Here is a 19,245-nt window from a genome sequence, read left to right on the forward strand (position 1 = left end):
TGTTATTAAATATAGTTTCTTATTTTTGTTGAATTTTGTTAAGATTGTGCAAACTCATTTCTATTGTAGTGGGTGGTATCTTGGGGCAGTAAATCGTGGTCACAGAACTCATCATCGTCCCCGACTTTCTCGTTACGCTTGCGCTATCAGAGGAATTGTACGCAGAGCTCGCAGCTATATAAAAGCAGCCACTTGTTGAACGACACGCATTCTGCCGATTCGCTTCCGCCGCGGATATATCCTGCTCGAGGACGAAAAGGGGAGCGAACATCCGACGGGTGACCACGACGATATTTTCCGTATTGTGCGGCTTCAAGTCATAACTTCAACCCAATTCGTCAGATTGACGTGGAACTTCTGATCAGGTTAGATGACTAAGCCAAATTAACAAGTAAGACAAGTCAAATTAAAATTCATTGATAAAATTTTTAAATAAAAGTGTTATATACGCTTTAAATATAGTCATAATTATATTACAAATATGTTTAAATTTTTTATTTTAATATTATCATGAATATTATAAAAATAATTTATTCGTAAAATCTGTATACATCTTTTATATAAAAGAAATATGTATATAAATAAAATACACATATACACAATTTTAAAATTAAATTGAAAAACATTTATGATAACTTTATATAAAACTAATAATAATAATAATAAAAAGAATTAGTCTTACAATTAATTGTATTTTATATTTGTAATTTTAGTACTATTGTAAACGTAAATATAATTTTTAAAATAAGTAATGTTTAAAATAGATAAAAACAAACTATTTCAATTCTGTGTGTACAACTAAAAATTTTTTAATATTTATTTTTCTATAATATTAAAAAATTTTTTGTTTCAAATAAAATAATATAATAATAAGTGATCTAAAATTGATACAAAGTATAAGTATCTTTATATGTATAATTATTATAATTGTTTAAATAAAAAACATATTTAGAATGTGTATTTACATAAAATAAATTTGCATACATAGTATTTGTCAAATTTGTTTTTTGTGAAAGAAAATCAATTTATCATGATATTTATAACAGTAATATGATTTAATATGATTTAATATCCGAATAAAAATTGGATAATTAATTGCGAAATCTGAAAGATTGTTTTGATAAATGATGTTGAGATAAAAATGATGTGTAACCATCCCAATAGAAAAAATGTATTATTATACATGTAAATAAGTTTTTTTTATTATTATTCAAATATGATTATTTAAAACAGATATCACATATGTGTATATTTTTAACACTTTCTGTCAATCATTTTATATTTACTTTTATCAACAGTATTATTTTTTACATTTATTTTTATACAACAATATTAGTTTAATTAAAAACAGAGAAGTTTTAACTGTATTGAACTCTATGTATTATAGAGTAAAAAAATTGTTTTTAGCCTTACAAAAAATAAGTTGCATATTTGTAGAATACCCAATTCTCTCTTTCTCTTTTCCTTTTACAACATTTGTATTCTAACTAAGCATAAACTATAAATAATATATGCGTGCTTTTCATTCGACTATTTGAAATTAATATTTAAAAATTTTACGTATTATATACTAATATTTCAAATTTCATATAAATTATACCAATAATTTTAAATAATTTTAAATAATAATTTAAATAATAATTATATGTGTGTATATATATATATATATATATATATAGATGTAAATTAAATTACAAAGAAAAATATTATTAATTTATTCTAACATTGTTATATTAATGAATTTATTATTATATTTTTCCTCTGACTTCATAAAGTTTTTTCAGATTAACATTAAAAAACATCTTTTTGTTTCTATTTGTAATAATATGGTGACATAATTTGATTTTAATTTTACTTTGAGACACTCCATTATATATATGAAATTTAATGTAAACTTGATTTGATTTAAACGCGTATTGGATCACTTAATAATCGTTAGAGCGTTTTGATAGTAGCCGTTATCGCATTGCTATCAAATGCCTAACTGGCATTTTCTTCGTTGAATCACGAATTACTGATGAAGAATCCGCGATCGGCCGACGGCGTCGCGGATAAATCTCTCAACAGAGCGCTCTGCAGCGGTGAAAGCTACGGGAAATTACAAAAGTCGGAAGCGGAAACAGAGGAAGGACGAGCTTTTAATATCACCGGGCGTCATTCTGGCTTTAGATCTTCTCTGCGACCAGTTCGATTTTCCATTTTATGCTCAGCTCGTGATTCTTTCCACCTCTGCTAAGATCATCTTGTCGAAACTATGCTTTTCGTCGAAATATGCAATTCCTAGTTTTCATAAAATTTTATTTAATAAAATTATATATTAAATTTTCCATTATTTCTGGGAGAATACCCTGAATTATTCTATATTTATGATATTAGATGTATGACGATTTTAGCAATTATAACATGTTAAAAAATTGTGGTAAATTGTATAATAATTTTTAAAGTAAAAGTATTTTATTTTTTATTACTTTTTTGCTATTATTACATTATTTTATACAAGATAAAATTGGTATTTTATTATGTATTTATCTAAAATTGATTACTCTGTCACATAAAACTAAATACTGTAGCAGATTTACACTCTATTAACATGTTCAAAACGCGTTATTATCAAATAATTATTTTTCAATTAAATATTAATATGAATAGAGATATATTCATAAAAAATATTTTATTATGCGTATTATCAAGAAAATACAAAAAAGACATTATAGAATAACACAATATAATTGTAAATATAAAATTTTTAATAACAAATTCTTTTACAGTTTTTTAATATGATAATAAAAATACTAATATTGTATATTTTTGTATGTTTAATGTCAAAAACATAGAATCTAGTTATAGAGATAATATTAAATGGAATATAGAATATTATATAAAATATGATATATAGAATATATTAATTTAATAATTTTCTACAAGAAAGAGTATTATCATTTTTAAAATAATTCTCATTATTATCTTTGTATTTTATATTATTTTTTAATAAATAATGTTATTCCGTGATGCAATTAATATAAATATAATAAGACTAAAACTGTCACCAAACGGAAATCTTAACGGATCGCCTGTAGTAAGAAGCTTGGCTTATATGACGCCAACGCGATCGATGATGAATCCTTAGAAATTAGCGACGAACTCGCATCGCGAATTTTTGTATTAGGTCAACATCGTTCGTTGTGTTGTAATCGCGCTTCGGCATTGTCTGTGTCAAAATCTTATCTCAAATAAATTTCGTGAGTCTTTATCAAAAATAATTCAAAAAGTGTTCTTCTACACAATTTTGCTTCTGGATTTTTACAATTTTGCAACATCAAGACTTGTGTTAAATTGAAGAACGCAACGAGTTTAGATTAGTGTGCCTCTCGTGACTTAAAAATTAATAAGGAATTATCACATGCTACAGATAAAGTACGATCAATATAAACAATTACAAAGGACAGTTATTCAAGCTATTATAAATTATAATTTTTAAATATAAGTTATTTTTATTTTTATATAGAAATCTTGTTGTTTGTTACATGTCATTTTCTTCAAACTCTAGCAACGTATAGATAGTAAAAACAATTATATATGACATTTAATGATTTTAGTGAAAAGTAGAATTTTTGTTTGCACAGCATTCGATTACCGATGTCAATCAATTTTAACAAAAAATTCTTTAGTGTTTTACTTGAATAAAGAAAATAATTTTGAATTATAACACTATATTGTAAAATTTTTTAAGAATTTTAAATATTTAAAAAAATTTATGTAAAAAAATAATGAAAGATATTAAATAATTAACAACTGTTACATCATATTATCTGTTACAGAAAAAATGAATTTGGAAGAATATCGTAGATATGGTAAGTAAATATATGTAACATATAACATAATGTTTATACAAATATAATAAAAATTAAATAAAAATTGAAATGGCTTGTAATTCGAGTTCATGAATTAGTCATTATATTTGTATTTTGTGAAATATCTTTGTGTTGTAAATTTCTTATGTAAATTTTATAAAATAAAAATTAGTGTGGATAATTTAATATTTTACAAAAGTTTTAAATCTGAAAAATTTAATCAACGTACGTTATATTACTGTCAACATATTATCGATATGTCAATAAATTTATTCAATTTAAATTTGAATTGAAGTGACACGCCGTAATGAAAAAATCAAGCCATTTCAGGGAAATGATTATACGACGCTGAAACAGCGTCGATAAACAGAGATCACCAGTAGAATTGATAGAGACTTTACAGGTACGATATTGTTTCCGATACAATATCGTTTACGACCTAACTCTCTCGCTTTGGAACGACTTTGTTTGAATTCGCTTTTCTCCTGTGATTTCATGTCTATTCGTCTTGATAAATTAGAATTGACAATCGCTTGATATTGAAATACAGGATTATTTATTATTGTTACCAATAACAATAACAATAAACAAAACCAATTAATTTTACTTTTAGATGCTTGTAAAGTATTTTGATAGAAAATTAATTATTGAAGATTTTTAGAAAGCTATGTATTTTTATTTGTCAGAATGTAATTTCTATTTGGGACATTATATAACAGAAAGAGTAATTACGTTTTTTCAAACAAAGAAATTCACATGTATGAAGAAGAAGTACTTAATCTGTTAAAAAATTGGGTCTTTTCTTTAGCACAGAATAGCTCCTCGATCCTCAAAAGTATCTTTTGTTCTTGTTTGATGACTTTTGGTTGCGGATAACGACAAATACGTTAAATTTTAAACGAAGAGGATTGGCAAACTTATTTCCTACAGTTTACTTACTATTATAATAAGATTTTTAATTTTAGTTTCTCAACACTTTTTAAATTCTTTGTCTGTAACACTTTCCGGTTTAAAATATTTACAATAAAACATTAATATTAAATTAAAAGAAATCTAAAAACATTAAAAAAACTTTAGTTTATTTTCCTAAAATTATTATAATTGTTTGAAAAATTATTTTAAAGTTGTAAAATATAATAATTATTTTAAATTATTATATTTTAATATCAAATTTACGTTTATTTATTTTTGTGATACTATCTCAACCATCTTCTACCTTTATATTTATTTTATGTATATATAGTTATGTACACTCTACATATTAGTTAATTAAAAAAAAAAACATTTTTGTAAATATGTAAAAAACTTTTTTACTTTGTAAATTGTGTAAAAAAAACTTGTTTACTTCGTAAATTGAGATGCAGAATTTGTGAGAGAATGGATCTTGCAATTCTAACAATTCTCGTTAAACGTTGTACATAATAGTCTAGTAGAATAATTATAAATATTTGAAAATTGCGAAGGAAAGGAAATGGTGGATTACATTGCTGATTATCTGGGAGACATACGTTCTCGGCGAGTATATCCAGCGGTCTCGCCGGGATACTTGAGAAATATCCTGCCCCCATCGGCCCCAGTGGACGGCGAGTCCTGGGAGGATATATTCGCCGACGTTGAGAAATGCATCATGCCGGGTGTGACGCATTGGCAGAGTCCGTATATGCACGCCTACTTTCCGGCTCTGAATTCACCCGCCAGTCTGCTGGGCGACATGCTGGCCGACGCAATAAACTGTCTGGGTTTCACGTGGGTAAGCGCAATTTTACGCATTTATTTTTAACAATATTTAATATTTTCGAAGATGTTTAATATTAAATAATATTGTTTGTCATTTTGCAAATAAATTTATTGCAATTTGTATGTTTGAAATTAAAGATTTCTTATTAACTCTTTTTATTTAAATAACATTTTATACAGCAATTATATCCTATAATTTATAATATATACATGTTATAATTTATGAAATCCATGTCTTTTGCGATATTAAAATTTCTTTTAATATAACATAGATTAATGTGTTTTAGTTATTTACATAATAAACAAGTATAATATAAAAATTAATATTAAAATTATTTTTATCTTTCAATCTCTCTAAACATTTTATCAAAATAATCAGTTGTCTTAATACTATACGATTTTAACCTTAACACAATTGTTTTTATATAGGCTTCTAGTCCAGCGTGTACCGAGTTAGAAACAATAGTTATGAATTGGTTAGGCAAAATGATCGGTCTACCCGAAGATTTTCTGCATCGACCGGGAGGCTCCGGCGGTGGTGTCATACAAACGACAGCATCAGAAGCTACATTGGTGTGTTTGCTTGCAGCTAGAACCAGAGCTATTAGAGACGTGCAGGAAAATGATCCTGACCGTTTGGCAACAGAGATCAATTCACGACTAGTTGCATACTGTTCAGATCAGGTTTGTAACTAAAATTTTTTGTTGGAAGTAAGAAGCTTAGAAATAAATCTAGATGCTGAAATAAGAGTGAAAATTCTCATAACGTTTTATTTAAAAGTATGTTTGCGCGACCATTGGGAGCAATTGCAAAAGTAGCGAGCTGAAATAATAAATGCTAATAAGAGTGAGAACGTTAAATACTGCGTATTGCGGCAAATAAAAATTTCAAGCTTTCAACGTTCCTTTGAGAGCTTTTTAAAATGCACTTAGACACATTACATGGATAAATGGAGATGTGTATTTCTGTACTGGAATATCTGTATTAAAATAAATTGAAATATTTTTCATGAAATACAATTCTTATTGTAGACATTTTGAATAAACATGAAAATAATTAGAAAGTGTTTACACGTTCTGCAATTTTATTTTGTAACATATTAAAAAATAAATTTATATATATATTATAATAGAGCTATTAAAATTTTAAAATATACCAAAGATATTAGTTTTTTTATAAACAAACTTTTTAGAAAACAATAAAATAAATATCAGAATTTGTTTTTTTTTTGAGATGCTGTTTTTCAAAATCTAATACTTTTAAATTAACATCTTCAAAATTATTGATTATATTAATTATTTGTTATATTAATTTATTAAAATCTGCAAATTTAAAGATTTTTATATATATTGTATTTATTAATATATTAATTTATATTTGTATTTGCCATAGGCACATTCAAGTGTGGAAAAAGCCGGACTTATAGGACTAGTTCAAATGCGATATATTGAATCTGATAATGAGTTAAGCATGAGAGGAGATGCCTTACTTGAGGCACTAACGCGCGATCGAGCTGAGGGTCTGCTTCCTTTCTTCGTAAGTTCTTTTGTTGTATATTGTTGTATATTTCTCGTAAATATAATCTGAATATTCTATTATACCTTGAATTGTATAGACTTATATTTGCATCTGCTTCTTCTTAGAAAACATTTAATGTCATTGAGTTTTTATTTTGCTTATAATTTATGCCTATATTTGAATATTGTAATTATACATATTGTAATAATAACAACTATATATTTAAAAATACTAAAATAATAAAAGAAAATAATAATATTATTACTTTCATTATATAATTTATTATTTTTGTAAGAAAAATTACTCTATCAAAGTCTTTCTTTTATTGCTTATTTTCTTATATCATTCTCTTTTTAAAAATTTGTTCTAATACTTCGTTGTTGTAAGTTATAGCAAAAAATAATACAGTAGATATAATAAAAATATTGAGACAACTAGTTTGTAAAAGTAGCGAGTAGTCTAAGTATACGTATGGACGGGTTGGTGCGCCAATTATAGACGTATTCCCTACAAGTAGTAATGAACGCGCAAGGTCCAGCGTACAAAGCCGGATTGCCATTGCGCTAGTTGGCCCCATAGGAGCTACCTATAGCCTGATTTGACTCGTGCAAGTCTGTTCGCAATAAAAAATATTTATAACCGAGATTTTTTTACAATGTAATATTCTCAGGATTTATTTTGCCAATTATACGTTTTCTATAATACAGATGCTGCATTAAAAATTAATTTTTTCAGTACTTAATTTATTTTGCTAATGTATGCTTTGTAATGCAAACGTTTTTATTTAACAAGAACTCATGCGTATAAGTAAAATTAAAAATTTTATTCAAACTTACTTAAACTTTAATACTAACTTAATTAATTTTCTAATAAATAAAGTCAACGGTATAATTTGAAATTTTTTAATAAATATTTTTTATTCTTAGATATTGTAACAGTTTAAATTTTACTTCAATGTATAAAGAAAATAGGATAAGAAATATATTTAAAAGTTGTAATTTTTGAAATAAAAAATAATTTTTTTTAGTATAGTATTAAAAGCTATAAGATTTTTAATTTGCTAATTATTTAAGAAATTCTATTCTTTACACCATAATACATATACATAAGACTGTTATATCTGTCAGGTATGCGCAACCCTAGGCACTACGGGTGCATGTTCTTTCGATAACCTGAAGGAAATTGGACCCATATGTAAGTGTTATAAAATTACTTTAAGTGCAATAAAATTATATTAATATATACTTTTCAATTTCAAACTTTATCGCTGGATTGTTTTCTTGTATCTGTTTTAAAACATAACAATTTAAATTTTTTATATTATTATAGGTCAACAAAATGGTTTATGGTTACATATCGATGCGGCTTACGCTGGTAGCGCATTTGTATGTCCGGAATTTCGCGGTTGGCTTCAAGGAATAGAGCTCACGGATTCTATTGCTTTTAATCCAAGCAAATGGCTTATGGTTCACTTCGATTGTACGGCTATGTGGTATGATTAAAATTATTTAATTATTACCAAAATTCAAATTAATAACTAAAAGTTAACAATTTTAAGGAAGAATTCATAGTTTTTTAAATCGCAACAGTAATAATTTGTATATTTGCATAATATTTGCAAATAAATATACATTTGATTAAAATAATTGTACTTAAAAAATTAGCAATTCTTTAATATAAAATGTATAAATTAAAATTTTTTGCGCGTAATTTTAATTTCAAGAAAGTAAGTCATGTGCCTTGTAAGATTATGAATCGTTTCTCGATTTTCGTTTTATTAGTTGGATTGCAGAGGTACAGTCATCTTTTTCTGTTCCTTCCGCAATTTCCTTTCAAGGCTGCTTCAACGATCGAACCTAGTTCACATCTTTCGGAATGTTATTTCAATTTCATTTAAAGTTGATAGTATAAAATAATTGATTTATAATATATTGTAACATATATTTTACGTTATAAAATATATTAATATATGTATATACTTTTTTATTTATGGACATTTATTTAATTAAAAAGTGGAAATTGTATAAAGCATATCTTATTCGATTAAATAACTAAAACTATGATAAATAATAAAAGTTGCGAAATATGTAACGCAATTGCAAAATAATAATATCTCTTGAAAAAACTTTATTTGTTATATAACGAGTACTAAAAAGCGCGTTGATTCTTGTTTTAGGGTAAAGAACAGTCAAGCATTACATAGAACATTTAATGTTGATCCGTTATATTTGAAGCATGAAAATTCAGGTAATTTTATAATTCTATATATTTTTTGGTAATTAGCTGTTAGAAAATTTAAGTTTTTTTTATGTACAAATTTACCATTAAAGAAATTTAATTAACTGTATCGTAAAATTTATGTTTTAAATTTTTGGGTTTATTTAATCGTTGTTCATAAATTCTTAAAAATTTAATTACATAAACTCTACATTTTTATATCTAATCTGTGAAATACAACATTTCTAAATAAAAAAAATATAATTTTTTATTATAATAACGTTAAACCTTTTTAACAGGTCTTGCGATTGACTATATGGTCAGTAATACTAAATGGTTTATTATCATTTCTTAATGTTTCTTAATGATATAATATACAAAATAAAAAAATTATAATCATTTGTAAAAAAATTTGACCTTATAAGTATAATAAATTTTGTAATATTGTTACATTAAAAAAATTATATATTTATAGCTTTAATAATAATAATAATAATAATAAACATATACGTTTTCAATTTTAACTTTAGCATTGGCAGATTCCTTTGTCCAAAAGATTTCGGGCTCTAAAACTATGGTTCGTTATCAGGAATTATGGAATTACTGGCTTACAAAAACATATACGAGAGGTATATTATAAAATAAATAATAACAGAAAATAAATGTGTATGTATTTTTTAATTAAAAAGTTAAATCTAATAAAAAATATTTAGTGATAAAAATATTGTAAATTTGACTAGTGTCTTTTTTGGTTATATATGGATCAAATATGTAATGATAATTTTGAAATTTATACATATTTATAGGGTGTGAGGTTAGCACAGAAGTTTGAAGCTTTAGTCTTGGCCGATACTCGTTTTGAAATTCCTGCTCCGAGACATCTCGGCATGGTGGTCTTTCGTCTTTGTGGGGAGAATACTTTGACAGAACGTTTGTTAAAGAAGCTTAATTCGCGGGGTCGATTGCATTGCGTACCAGCCGCCTTACACGGAAAATATGTTATTAGATTTACAGTTACCTCAACAAAGTATGTATTATTATATTTATTTTTCAATATTTACTTAATTATATTAAACTAAGAATTATAATAATTTATCTAACTTTGCTATTTTTTTGCTATGAGTAGAAGAGATTAGCAAAAAGAGATGGTCTTATTTTTGCCATACCAATCATTTTAATACACTTAATATTTTTATCAGTTTTTATCAGAATTTTTCAGTTTTATAAATAAAACCTGATATTTTCAGCACGACGAATGCAGATATTCTAAGGGATTGGGCAGAAATACGAAGCACCGCTAATGAAATCTTGAGTGATTCTACCCGAGCGCCTATACGAGCTAGAGTTCCTCTCGCAGGTAATAACGAGCCGGAACTAAGACAGCTTTGAGCAGCTTAATGGATAATAATGACTCATAATAAAAATAGTTTAAAGTTATTTTTTTTTAAACAAAAACTTGCATAAAATTAAAGATATATGATTCACATAAACAATGAACAGAAGATATGTACGTCCAAAAGATTTTACACCTTTTTACAGATACGTTTCACCACATTATGGAAACGATGATGAATTGAAATTATCTTTTATATAAATGAAAAATTGATAATCTATTTACTGTAACTTTATATATATATATATGTATATATTTATATATATACACGTATATATGTAAGTATATATTCTATTTATGTGGAAAAGAATTTCAATTTACCATATTTTGTGACGTTTGAAATATATATAAATAATGTGTGCAAAATCTTTTATAATGTACATACAGTGTATATATATTTAATTTGAAACACACAATATTTTTGTCTTATACAGTAATTGTGTTTTTTATTAATTAATAAGACTCACACAATATTAATCATATAATATTAATTATATAATATATAAAGAATTTTATTTTTTGTATTATTGTAATAAACTCAAATTAATACATTTTTTATTATATACATGTAATATACTATATACATGTAATATACTAATTAGACTTATAAAATTTCAATTTTATACAAGTCTAATTAATTTTTTTAAATTTTTAAATTTAAAATTAATACTTAAAACTAATATTTATGTTTAAAAGTATTCTAAATAATGTTAAATGTTAATTTTTATTTATATTAAGTTTTATTTTTAAATAATATTTTTTAAAGTTTAATTATTAATTTGTGTTTATTGCTTTGTTTTGTTGAGTGATAAAAATGATATTAATGTTAAGTAAATAATTTTATTACTCAATGATTCTTTATTTTTTCGTTTAACTATGAGCACTTGATTTACTCCGTACACATTATACTTCTCAAAGGTGAGTCATATATAATTTTTGTGTAACGGAATTAGCTTTAAATATATTGACAACTTATTTATTAATTTGTAATATTCAATATTGTGATGAGAAAAATGTAATTAATTTTGATACTTTACAGACACGCGACAGAAGAATGAAAATTTTGGATCAAGCTTATTATTAGCCAATTCACCAATGTCTCCAAAAATTGTAAACGGTAGTTTTGCCGCTATATATGACACAGCCGATGTATTTGAAGAATGCATGAAAACTTTTGGGAAAATTCATCTTGAGACGAGAGACAGTCCAGGTACTTAATATAATACGTGATTATATTTATTTTAAATATAACTAATATCTTATTTTAGCTATACGTCGTCGCATTCGCGGAATATTAATGTCAGGCAAGCAATTTTCACTAGACTCTCGTATGGATCTAGTTCAGGTGTGTTTAAAACTATGTTAAAAATGTGTTTAAAACCAATAATTTTTATTTTTATATATTTTGATATCTTTGATTTTGACACGAAATATAATGTAATTATATCTAATAATAATATTGTTTCTTAGGGGTATGCTTGCAGCCGTCCACTCTCGGATTCTCCTTCCGAGTTACCATTAATGAAAGAGGATGAAGACACTGGATTATGTGAATCAGTATCTGACATAAATACTATGGATGAATCCGATAATGGTATGCTTTTATTACTTTAATAAATAACAAATTAAAGAATACAATTACAAGGTCTATGGTTTTTACAGATAAATCAATTGTTTATAAAAATTTGGAAGACTCTGATAATTCCGAAACAATTAAGAAAGAATCATCCGTCTCAAAAAGTGACTTGGATTATACAGTGGCAAATGGTTCATTCGTCAACGTTGGTGCTGAGAATAACACGGTGACTATTGCTTCGGCTGGTGTAGGTTTTCCTAGAAGTGAAACTATTGCTGCTATTGGACATCGTCCATATACAGGTGATTTGGCGCCTGTTCGAGTTTTGAGAGAGAAATCAATGAAAGCAAACGAAAAAAATGATGATAAGGAAGAATTATGCAAAAAATGTGGTCACTTCTCTAAACGTCAGTAATTAGTTTTAAAATATTATTTATTCTTCATACGTTGAAGAGCGTACGCACTCAAATATTGTTATATTTTTGCAAATTTGTCAATTTAAAATTATTTTCACAATATATTATTTTAGCATGTTAAGTCAAATATTAAGTACATAAATTGCGCCATTTTGCTAAATAAATTTATAAAATTGGGAACATTAAAACAATCAAAATAATAGAAAATTATTGTAGAGAATTAATTCTATACTTTTGTACAAGTAAAAGAAAGAGAGAGAGAGAGAGAGAGAGAGAGAGAGAGAGAGAGAGAGAGAGAGAGAGAGAGAGAGAGAGAGAGAGAGAGCGAGAGAGAGAGTGCATATACTCTTTATTAAAATTGTTAAAAAATTATTAATTAATATATTTATTGTGACTTTAAAATATTCAATTTCTTTTAGAATAATTACATTTATATATAAATTAAATTATTGATATCTTATAACAAAATAGAAATATTAAAAAATAATTGGCATATAAAAAATAATTAATTAGTTGCTTTATTTTTAATATTTATATAGTTTATATTGTTAGAAGAATTGTAGTAATTGTTAAAACAGAGGTGTAGAGTGCAATATTTTGTACGTAACAAACGTATGAAATTAAATAAATGCACAATGTGACAAAATACTTAATAACGTATTAATTAAATCCTACACACATAATCCATTCTATCTTGTTTTAAAAATCTTAAAAATATATTAAAATATATGAAAATAATATATATTATATAATTATATTATCCATAGAATACATATGTTATGTATTCTGTAAATAATAAAATTATTTTTTTATAGAGATCTGTATTGTTAAATCTTTAAAAATAAATAATCAAACCAGATAGATTTTATCTGTAAATACCTAAGTTATCTTCTTATAATATATAAAATTTTTATACTTCCTTCTACATATTTCTTCATTTTCTTAACTCTATTATAAAAGATAAAATAACCGCAATCTTATTCTTGTACGCATAATTTTAAGTACTGCTAAATTCAAAAGCTAACAATAATGATAAAATATTTACAGAAACTGTAAAATTTTTGTAACACTTATTTATTTATAATTTTTGTACAAATCAGAAAATTTATGTTATTTACTTTTGTTTAAATCTTTAATTTTGCACTTTACCAAATTGTGATTATTACTTGTTAATAATTATTGTTATATAATAATTATTGTTGACAAAGTTATAACAATATTAAAATATTGAAAATAATAAATTTTACATTTGTTGGTTTTTCACCAACATAAATTAATAAATTTCAACAACAATAAATTTAAATCTTGTAAAATTTATGATTATAAATACAACGTATAATCTTGTGTAAAAGATTAACATTAATTCGTGAAATTTATACAAATTAATGTATAATTTACATTTAAAAAATTAATTTAATATTCTAGTTATCTTAATTTAATGCTTTATGTTAAAACATATTCTCTAAAATTGGATAATAATATGTCGTTTTAAAATTATTTTGAAGTAGATAAAATCTAAATTGGCATTCAGCAATATAGTATTGTAATTATTATTTATATGTATAAAAATTATTTCCAAAAGTTGATAAATAAGCGAATGTGCATGTGTAATATAATACTAATATTACACTTAATAAAAATATACTTTCAATGTTAATTGAGAAAATGTATTTAGTTGTACATCCAGCAATTTATAATAACATTTTCTTTAATGTTTTCAAAAAGTATTTTTAATTGTTTGCTAGACGTAGTAATACAAAATTGAGCATTAAAATATTAATAAAATGAATAAGAATTACTTTATTATTATTATTAAATAGAAAATGATAAAATATGATCCATTTTCATTATTTCACAAAACTCATTAAAATTTTTTTTCTTCTTCATTTGAAAATCTACTTGCAAATTTGCCACCAAATATGTCGTAGTAATTAAAGCAAGAAAATGAATAAATACATAAAAAATCCTCCTTGCTTATCCCATACAAATCAAGATAATTTCAAGATTTAAGCCAACAATTTCGATAAAAATTCGCAAAAATAGATTAACGCCTTTTGACATGGTAAAATACATTAATTATTAACGATTTAGGAACGGGGGACATATTTGCCATCATTTACATTTCATCGACGCAGACGATAACAGAGATATATGTTTACTATTCACTGTCATTTTCTCTTAAATTTCTAAATAAGATTAACATATCACAATTCTTTTTTAGTACATTACAATAATAATTACATTTTTTGTTACATTTTATGTAAATGTACTAATTACATAATCGCACGTACATTGTATAGCATATAATATGATAAGATATATGTATTTCAGCAGTATTAATAGTTAATCCTTTAACTACAAATTCATTTTATTTATTAATTTATTAATTTATTAATTTAAGCAAGTACTTTTGTATTTTCTTAAATTTATTGTCAAACAAATATCATATTTTTATGAATCAAATTGAAAATTATGTATTTACAATTTCTAAGTTAAAGGATTAAAATAATTTATTTGTTTTTATTTATAAATTATTCTTACTTTTATCTATAAATTATTCCTTTTTCTATTCGTCCTCGCGTCGATGTTTTCTTATAGTTTTTTGTTCTAAATAATCCATATCGCAGATAGATTCATTTAATAACTATACGTGGATACTTTTCAGCTGCGAGGCCAGATTTAATACCGATTATTATCAGTAAACAAAGGTGTAATATCGATATTTTTGTATTTTCGTTTTGCGACTCAGAAACGAGGAAACATGCTCAACTTACTTATTCTCTAATTCTTGTCATTTGGTACATTTGACATATTTATAATAAAAAATAAGAAATTAATTAAAATCGTTAATAAAGTAATTTCAAATTTGTTAAAATTTTTTCTAAATTTAATGTATTTAGTTAGACGATTAATATTTGGAAAAAGATAAATTACAGAATTATTATTATTCTAACTCTAAGTAAAAGTTAGCTTAGCAATTTGTTTTTCTATAGATTTTAACTTTACAATTTCTAACAATGTAATAGTTAAAATACATATGTAGTAATGTATTTTTATTATAGAAGACAAATTTTAATCACATAGCATGTTTGATATACACAATATGTATATTTATAATTCTGAAATATAAATTTCTGTCTAAATTTAGTTTAATTTTTATTTGATTTTATGTATAAATTTATTTGAAAAATCAATCTTTCTACATAAGAGAAAGGTAATGTCAAACTACAAAATCATGAAATACTCAAAACAAAGTCAAAGAAATATTTAATGTACTTCAACTTGAGCATTTTCTTCGATTGCACACTGAGCGCTTACATTCGACTCAAGAACAATACGTATTAAATCAAAAGACATTGAAGGATGCTGAATAAAATAGTGAAAGGAATGAAAGAACAGAGAAACGAGATGGAAAAGCGGCGTATATCGCGATAAAAACGTAAATAGGTAGCCTCGCAGCCGCGCGTGCGACAATGAACAAATGACGCGACACGAGCCGCATGGCTTGCCAGAGAAACGTCGGGCTGCTCACCAACGGTCAAGCAAGCACCGAAGCTTGTTTGGCAAGAGGCTCCGATTTGAAAGCCTCTCTGTGAGGACATGTGCGTTCAGCTTGGTCGTACCACTTGCAAACAATTACAACGTCGACAATTGCATTAAACAGAGATAATAATTACATCATCGCTGAATTTTGAGCGATTTTAATAGCGTCAATGACTGTTGATCTCATTTGCATTCATATATTTTTACAAAGTATTTTTTGACATAAAGATTCACAATTTAAGATTAAAAAATAAAAATATAAAATACACACTGGAACACCGTGTTATCTGGACTGTTCGGGGCTTTTAAGGAAGTCCGCTAACGCGGGTTATCTCCTATTGCTTGGTTTCACTCACGCCGTGAAATACGCGACGGCATGCCATTGCTTCCCCACACACGCTACTCATGTGGGCCGAGTGCATATGGAGGGGATAGTTTCCGCTAACGCGGAGTACGCTAACGCGGGGTTCCAATGTATAATACTATAATACTATAGTACAAATGAGAAATATTTTATATAAATATATGTTGTATGTAATTGTAGTATTATGTAAATATTGAAAGTAGCAGATATATAGCTTTATGATGTACATAGTTTTAATGTCATAATTATATATTCAACAATTTTTTCTGCTGCATAAATTTTTGAAATTTTTTCAAATTATCAAATAGACTAATTAAGCTAAATTTATCTAAATTTATAAAATCAATTTTTATTAAAAGCATTAGATTTGTTAGTCGCGGCACGAATAAAGCTGAAGGCTCACGTTGTGCTTTGTTTTTCGTCTGCTTTGCGTTGCATTTGTTAGGGTGGAAGGTATCGTGGGTTTTCATAGTTGTCACAGTTGTTATAACCGTTATTTTTGTCAATGCTACTTATTGTTGTTGCATTTTGGACGAGCTACAGAACGAAAGCAACAGTAACTTAATTTTTCTGGATTTTGTACAAGCTTGGAGTCGTGAAATGAAATTCTACGTTTTTAAATTTTTGAGATTTTTCTTGTTCATGTAACTCTCTTTCTCAGTAACATGTATTTAATAAGATTTAAATAATTTGTAGAAGTTGTTTGCTTTCGACCAGTAAAAGTGGAGTACTCGTTCACACGCAAGAGTAAGAATGATAGGGTCATGCAGTGTCATGCAAAGTGTTGCTATATGTTTATTTGAAAGTCGAACGCTAAAGCTGCTCCTTGAATAATTAATTATGATTTTTTACTAGAAGCTGCATAAAACATATTCTTTAAATTACTTATAAAATATTTCAAAGTTGCGATAAAGTTTTTTATATTTTTTGTAAAACTATAACATAATCTTGTATAAAGATACAGAATTTAAATAAGAAAATGTCTTTAAATAAAACGGGTAAAGAATATGAGAGAGAGACATTCTTTGGAAAGTTTAAAAAAAAAAGTAAAATATTAAATATAATATATACAAAATACAATTATTAGTTATATAAATAAAACTTTGTTTTTATTTTTCTTTCATCTTCTCTTTAAAATATATAAAATATGTGTATATATTCAAGTCATTAATTTTGCATAAAATATTATATAATCATATTATATAATAAATCAATCTTTACTCTTTCTGTACAAATGAAAAAGCCATATTCAAAAATAAAAGTTTTGCGTTGACTTTCCATAAATCATACAGTCTTATAAACACTACAATCCATGCACTCAACTTCATTTTAGTCTACGTGACTCAACTTCTTTCCTAAGTGCTTTTAAAACTTTATTACTTAATGGTCTTGAGTGTGCGCCCATTTCCAGAAGATTCTAAATTTTTGTATTGTAAAATTTTTGCCTAAATTTCTCGAATTCCTAAAAAAATATATGTATGTATGTATATACACATATGTACATATACATATCTTCAAGTTTTCAAATTCTTTCTCTAAATAAATTTCTTATATATAAAATCAGTTTTTATAATTTTTAAATATTTAAAAATATTTTCGTTATTATCATTACAATACAAAGCTATAAATTCTTTATAATTTTTTAAATAAAAAATTATAATTTTAATTTTTCTGTTATTTTTATACTTTTCTGTCTATCTCTCTTAATAGCGATTTCAGACATTTTAAAAACATATTTTTTAAATATATTTCAGAAAATGTGCGCATTTGTGGCCTGATAATTTCTGAAACTTGAAAAGATTTTCTCTACTCGTCGAGTGGTTCTCTTTGCGTTTGTTGATTTTGTTTGTCGAATATGCATGCTGCAACCATGCCTTCTAAGGTAAAATGTTTTTCTATCGTACAAGCTCGCTTTCTATTGCAGTTTCGATTACTTTTCATCTCTCTTATTTCGAGTATAATGATCTTTTATCAGAACGGTTAAAAGTTGTTTACGAGGAAGTTGTACTGTTAATATAAAATAAGAATGCAAGAAAAATGCAAAAGAATCAGATTATATGGAACAAAAAGAGAAAGAGAGAGAGAGAGAGAGAGAGAGAAGAGAGAGAGAGATGATGTAAGGAAGAGGTAAAAAAAGAGAGTCGTGATTGGATACAATCAAGAAAGCATTCAGCTAAATTGATTGTATTGCACGATGAACGTACGTCATTTGTCACTTAATGTTGCCGATATCTTTACAATGATTATTTAAAACACTGTAGCACAATATGTTATAAAATAATATTTTATAAGCTTTTATATTTTAAAAGCTATAAAATAATACAAAGTACTGAATATAATTTATGTATGTATATATATACATATATAGGTATTTATGTGTGTGTATATATGTATGTATACATATATATGTAAATTAACACAAAAATCAATTAAATAATAAAATTATAACCACCAAAAACATCAAGAACAAAATATAATTTGGAAAAATTGTTACTTTTATCAATTTTAATAATTATACGAATTAAGATTATATATTTTAGAAAGATTATGTGTAAAAAATTTTGCTATTCCATTTTTTCTCCATTTTTTATCAAAAAATTAACAAAATTATTGAAATCCTTATATATTA

At 25.4% G+C, this 19,245-nt stretch overlaps 1 protein-coding gene across 5 annotated transcripts; it reads left to right on the top strand.

Annotated features, from left to right (window-relative positions):
• The first annotated feature begins 209 nt into the window (after positions 1 to 209).
• LOC105836992 (histidine decarboxylase) lies at positions 210 to 13,021 on the top strand. Of its 5 annotated transcripts, none has more exons than XM_028189397.2 (16): positions 210 to 391; positions 3,819 to 3,851; positions 5,315 to 5,601; positions 6,018 to 6,272; positions 6,982 to 7,125; positions 8,235 to 8,301; positions 8,437 to 8,599; positions 9,284 to 9,354; positions 9,624 to 9,643; positions 9,855 to 9,953; positions 10,131 to 10,351; positions 10,572 to 10,681; positions 11,757 to 11,927; positions 11,986 to 12,062; positions 12,188 to 12,311; positions 12,380 to 12,708. In XM_028189397.2, the coding sequence occupies exons 2-16, from the start codon at positions 3,824 to 3,826 to the stop codon at positions 12,706 to 12,708; spliced, it is 2,166 nt and encodes a 721-aa protein (XP_028045198.2). In that variant the 5' UTR covers positions 210 to 391; positions 3,819 to 3,823. The 5 variants fall into 5 exon arrangements, with proteins under 5 accessions (XP_028045198.2, XP_012536885.2, XP_012536886.2 ...); XM_012681431.3 differs by having other exon boundaries at positions 210 to 365; XM_012681432.3 differs by lacking the exon at positions 210 to 391 and adding an exon at positions 3,107 to 3,414.
• Positions 13,022 to 19,245: the final 6,224 nt, after the last annotated feature.

Source organism: Monomorium pharaonis, chromosome 4 (assembly GCF_013373865.1).
Source record: "Monomorium pharaonis isolate MP-MQ-018 chromosome 4, ASM1337386v2, whole genome shotgun sequence".
Lineage (NCBI taxonomy): Eukaryota > Metazoa > Arthropoda > Insecta > Hymenoptera > Formicidae > Monomorium > Monomorium pharaonis.

Excerpts from the sequence above, each read along its gene's own strand:
- LOC105836992 (XM_028189397.2), top strand. The coding sequence starts at position 3,824 with ATGAATTTGGAAGAATATCGTAGATATG. Across the intron at positions 3,852-5,314 it reads GGAAGAATATCGTAGATATG|GAAAGGAAATGGTGGATTAC; the intron begins GTAAGTAAATAT and ends AAAATTGCGAAG. Across the intron at positions 12,063-12,187 it reads CTCGTATGGATCTAGTTCAG|GGGTATGCTTGCAGCCGTCC; the intron begins GTGTGTTTAAAA and ends ATTGTTTCTTAG.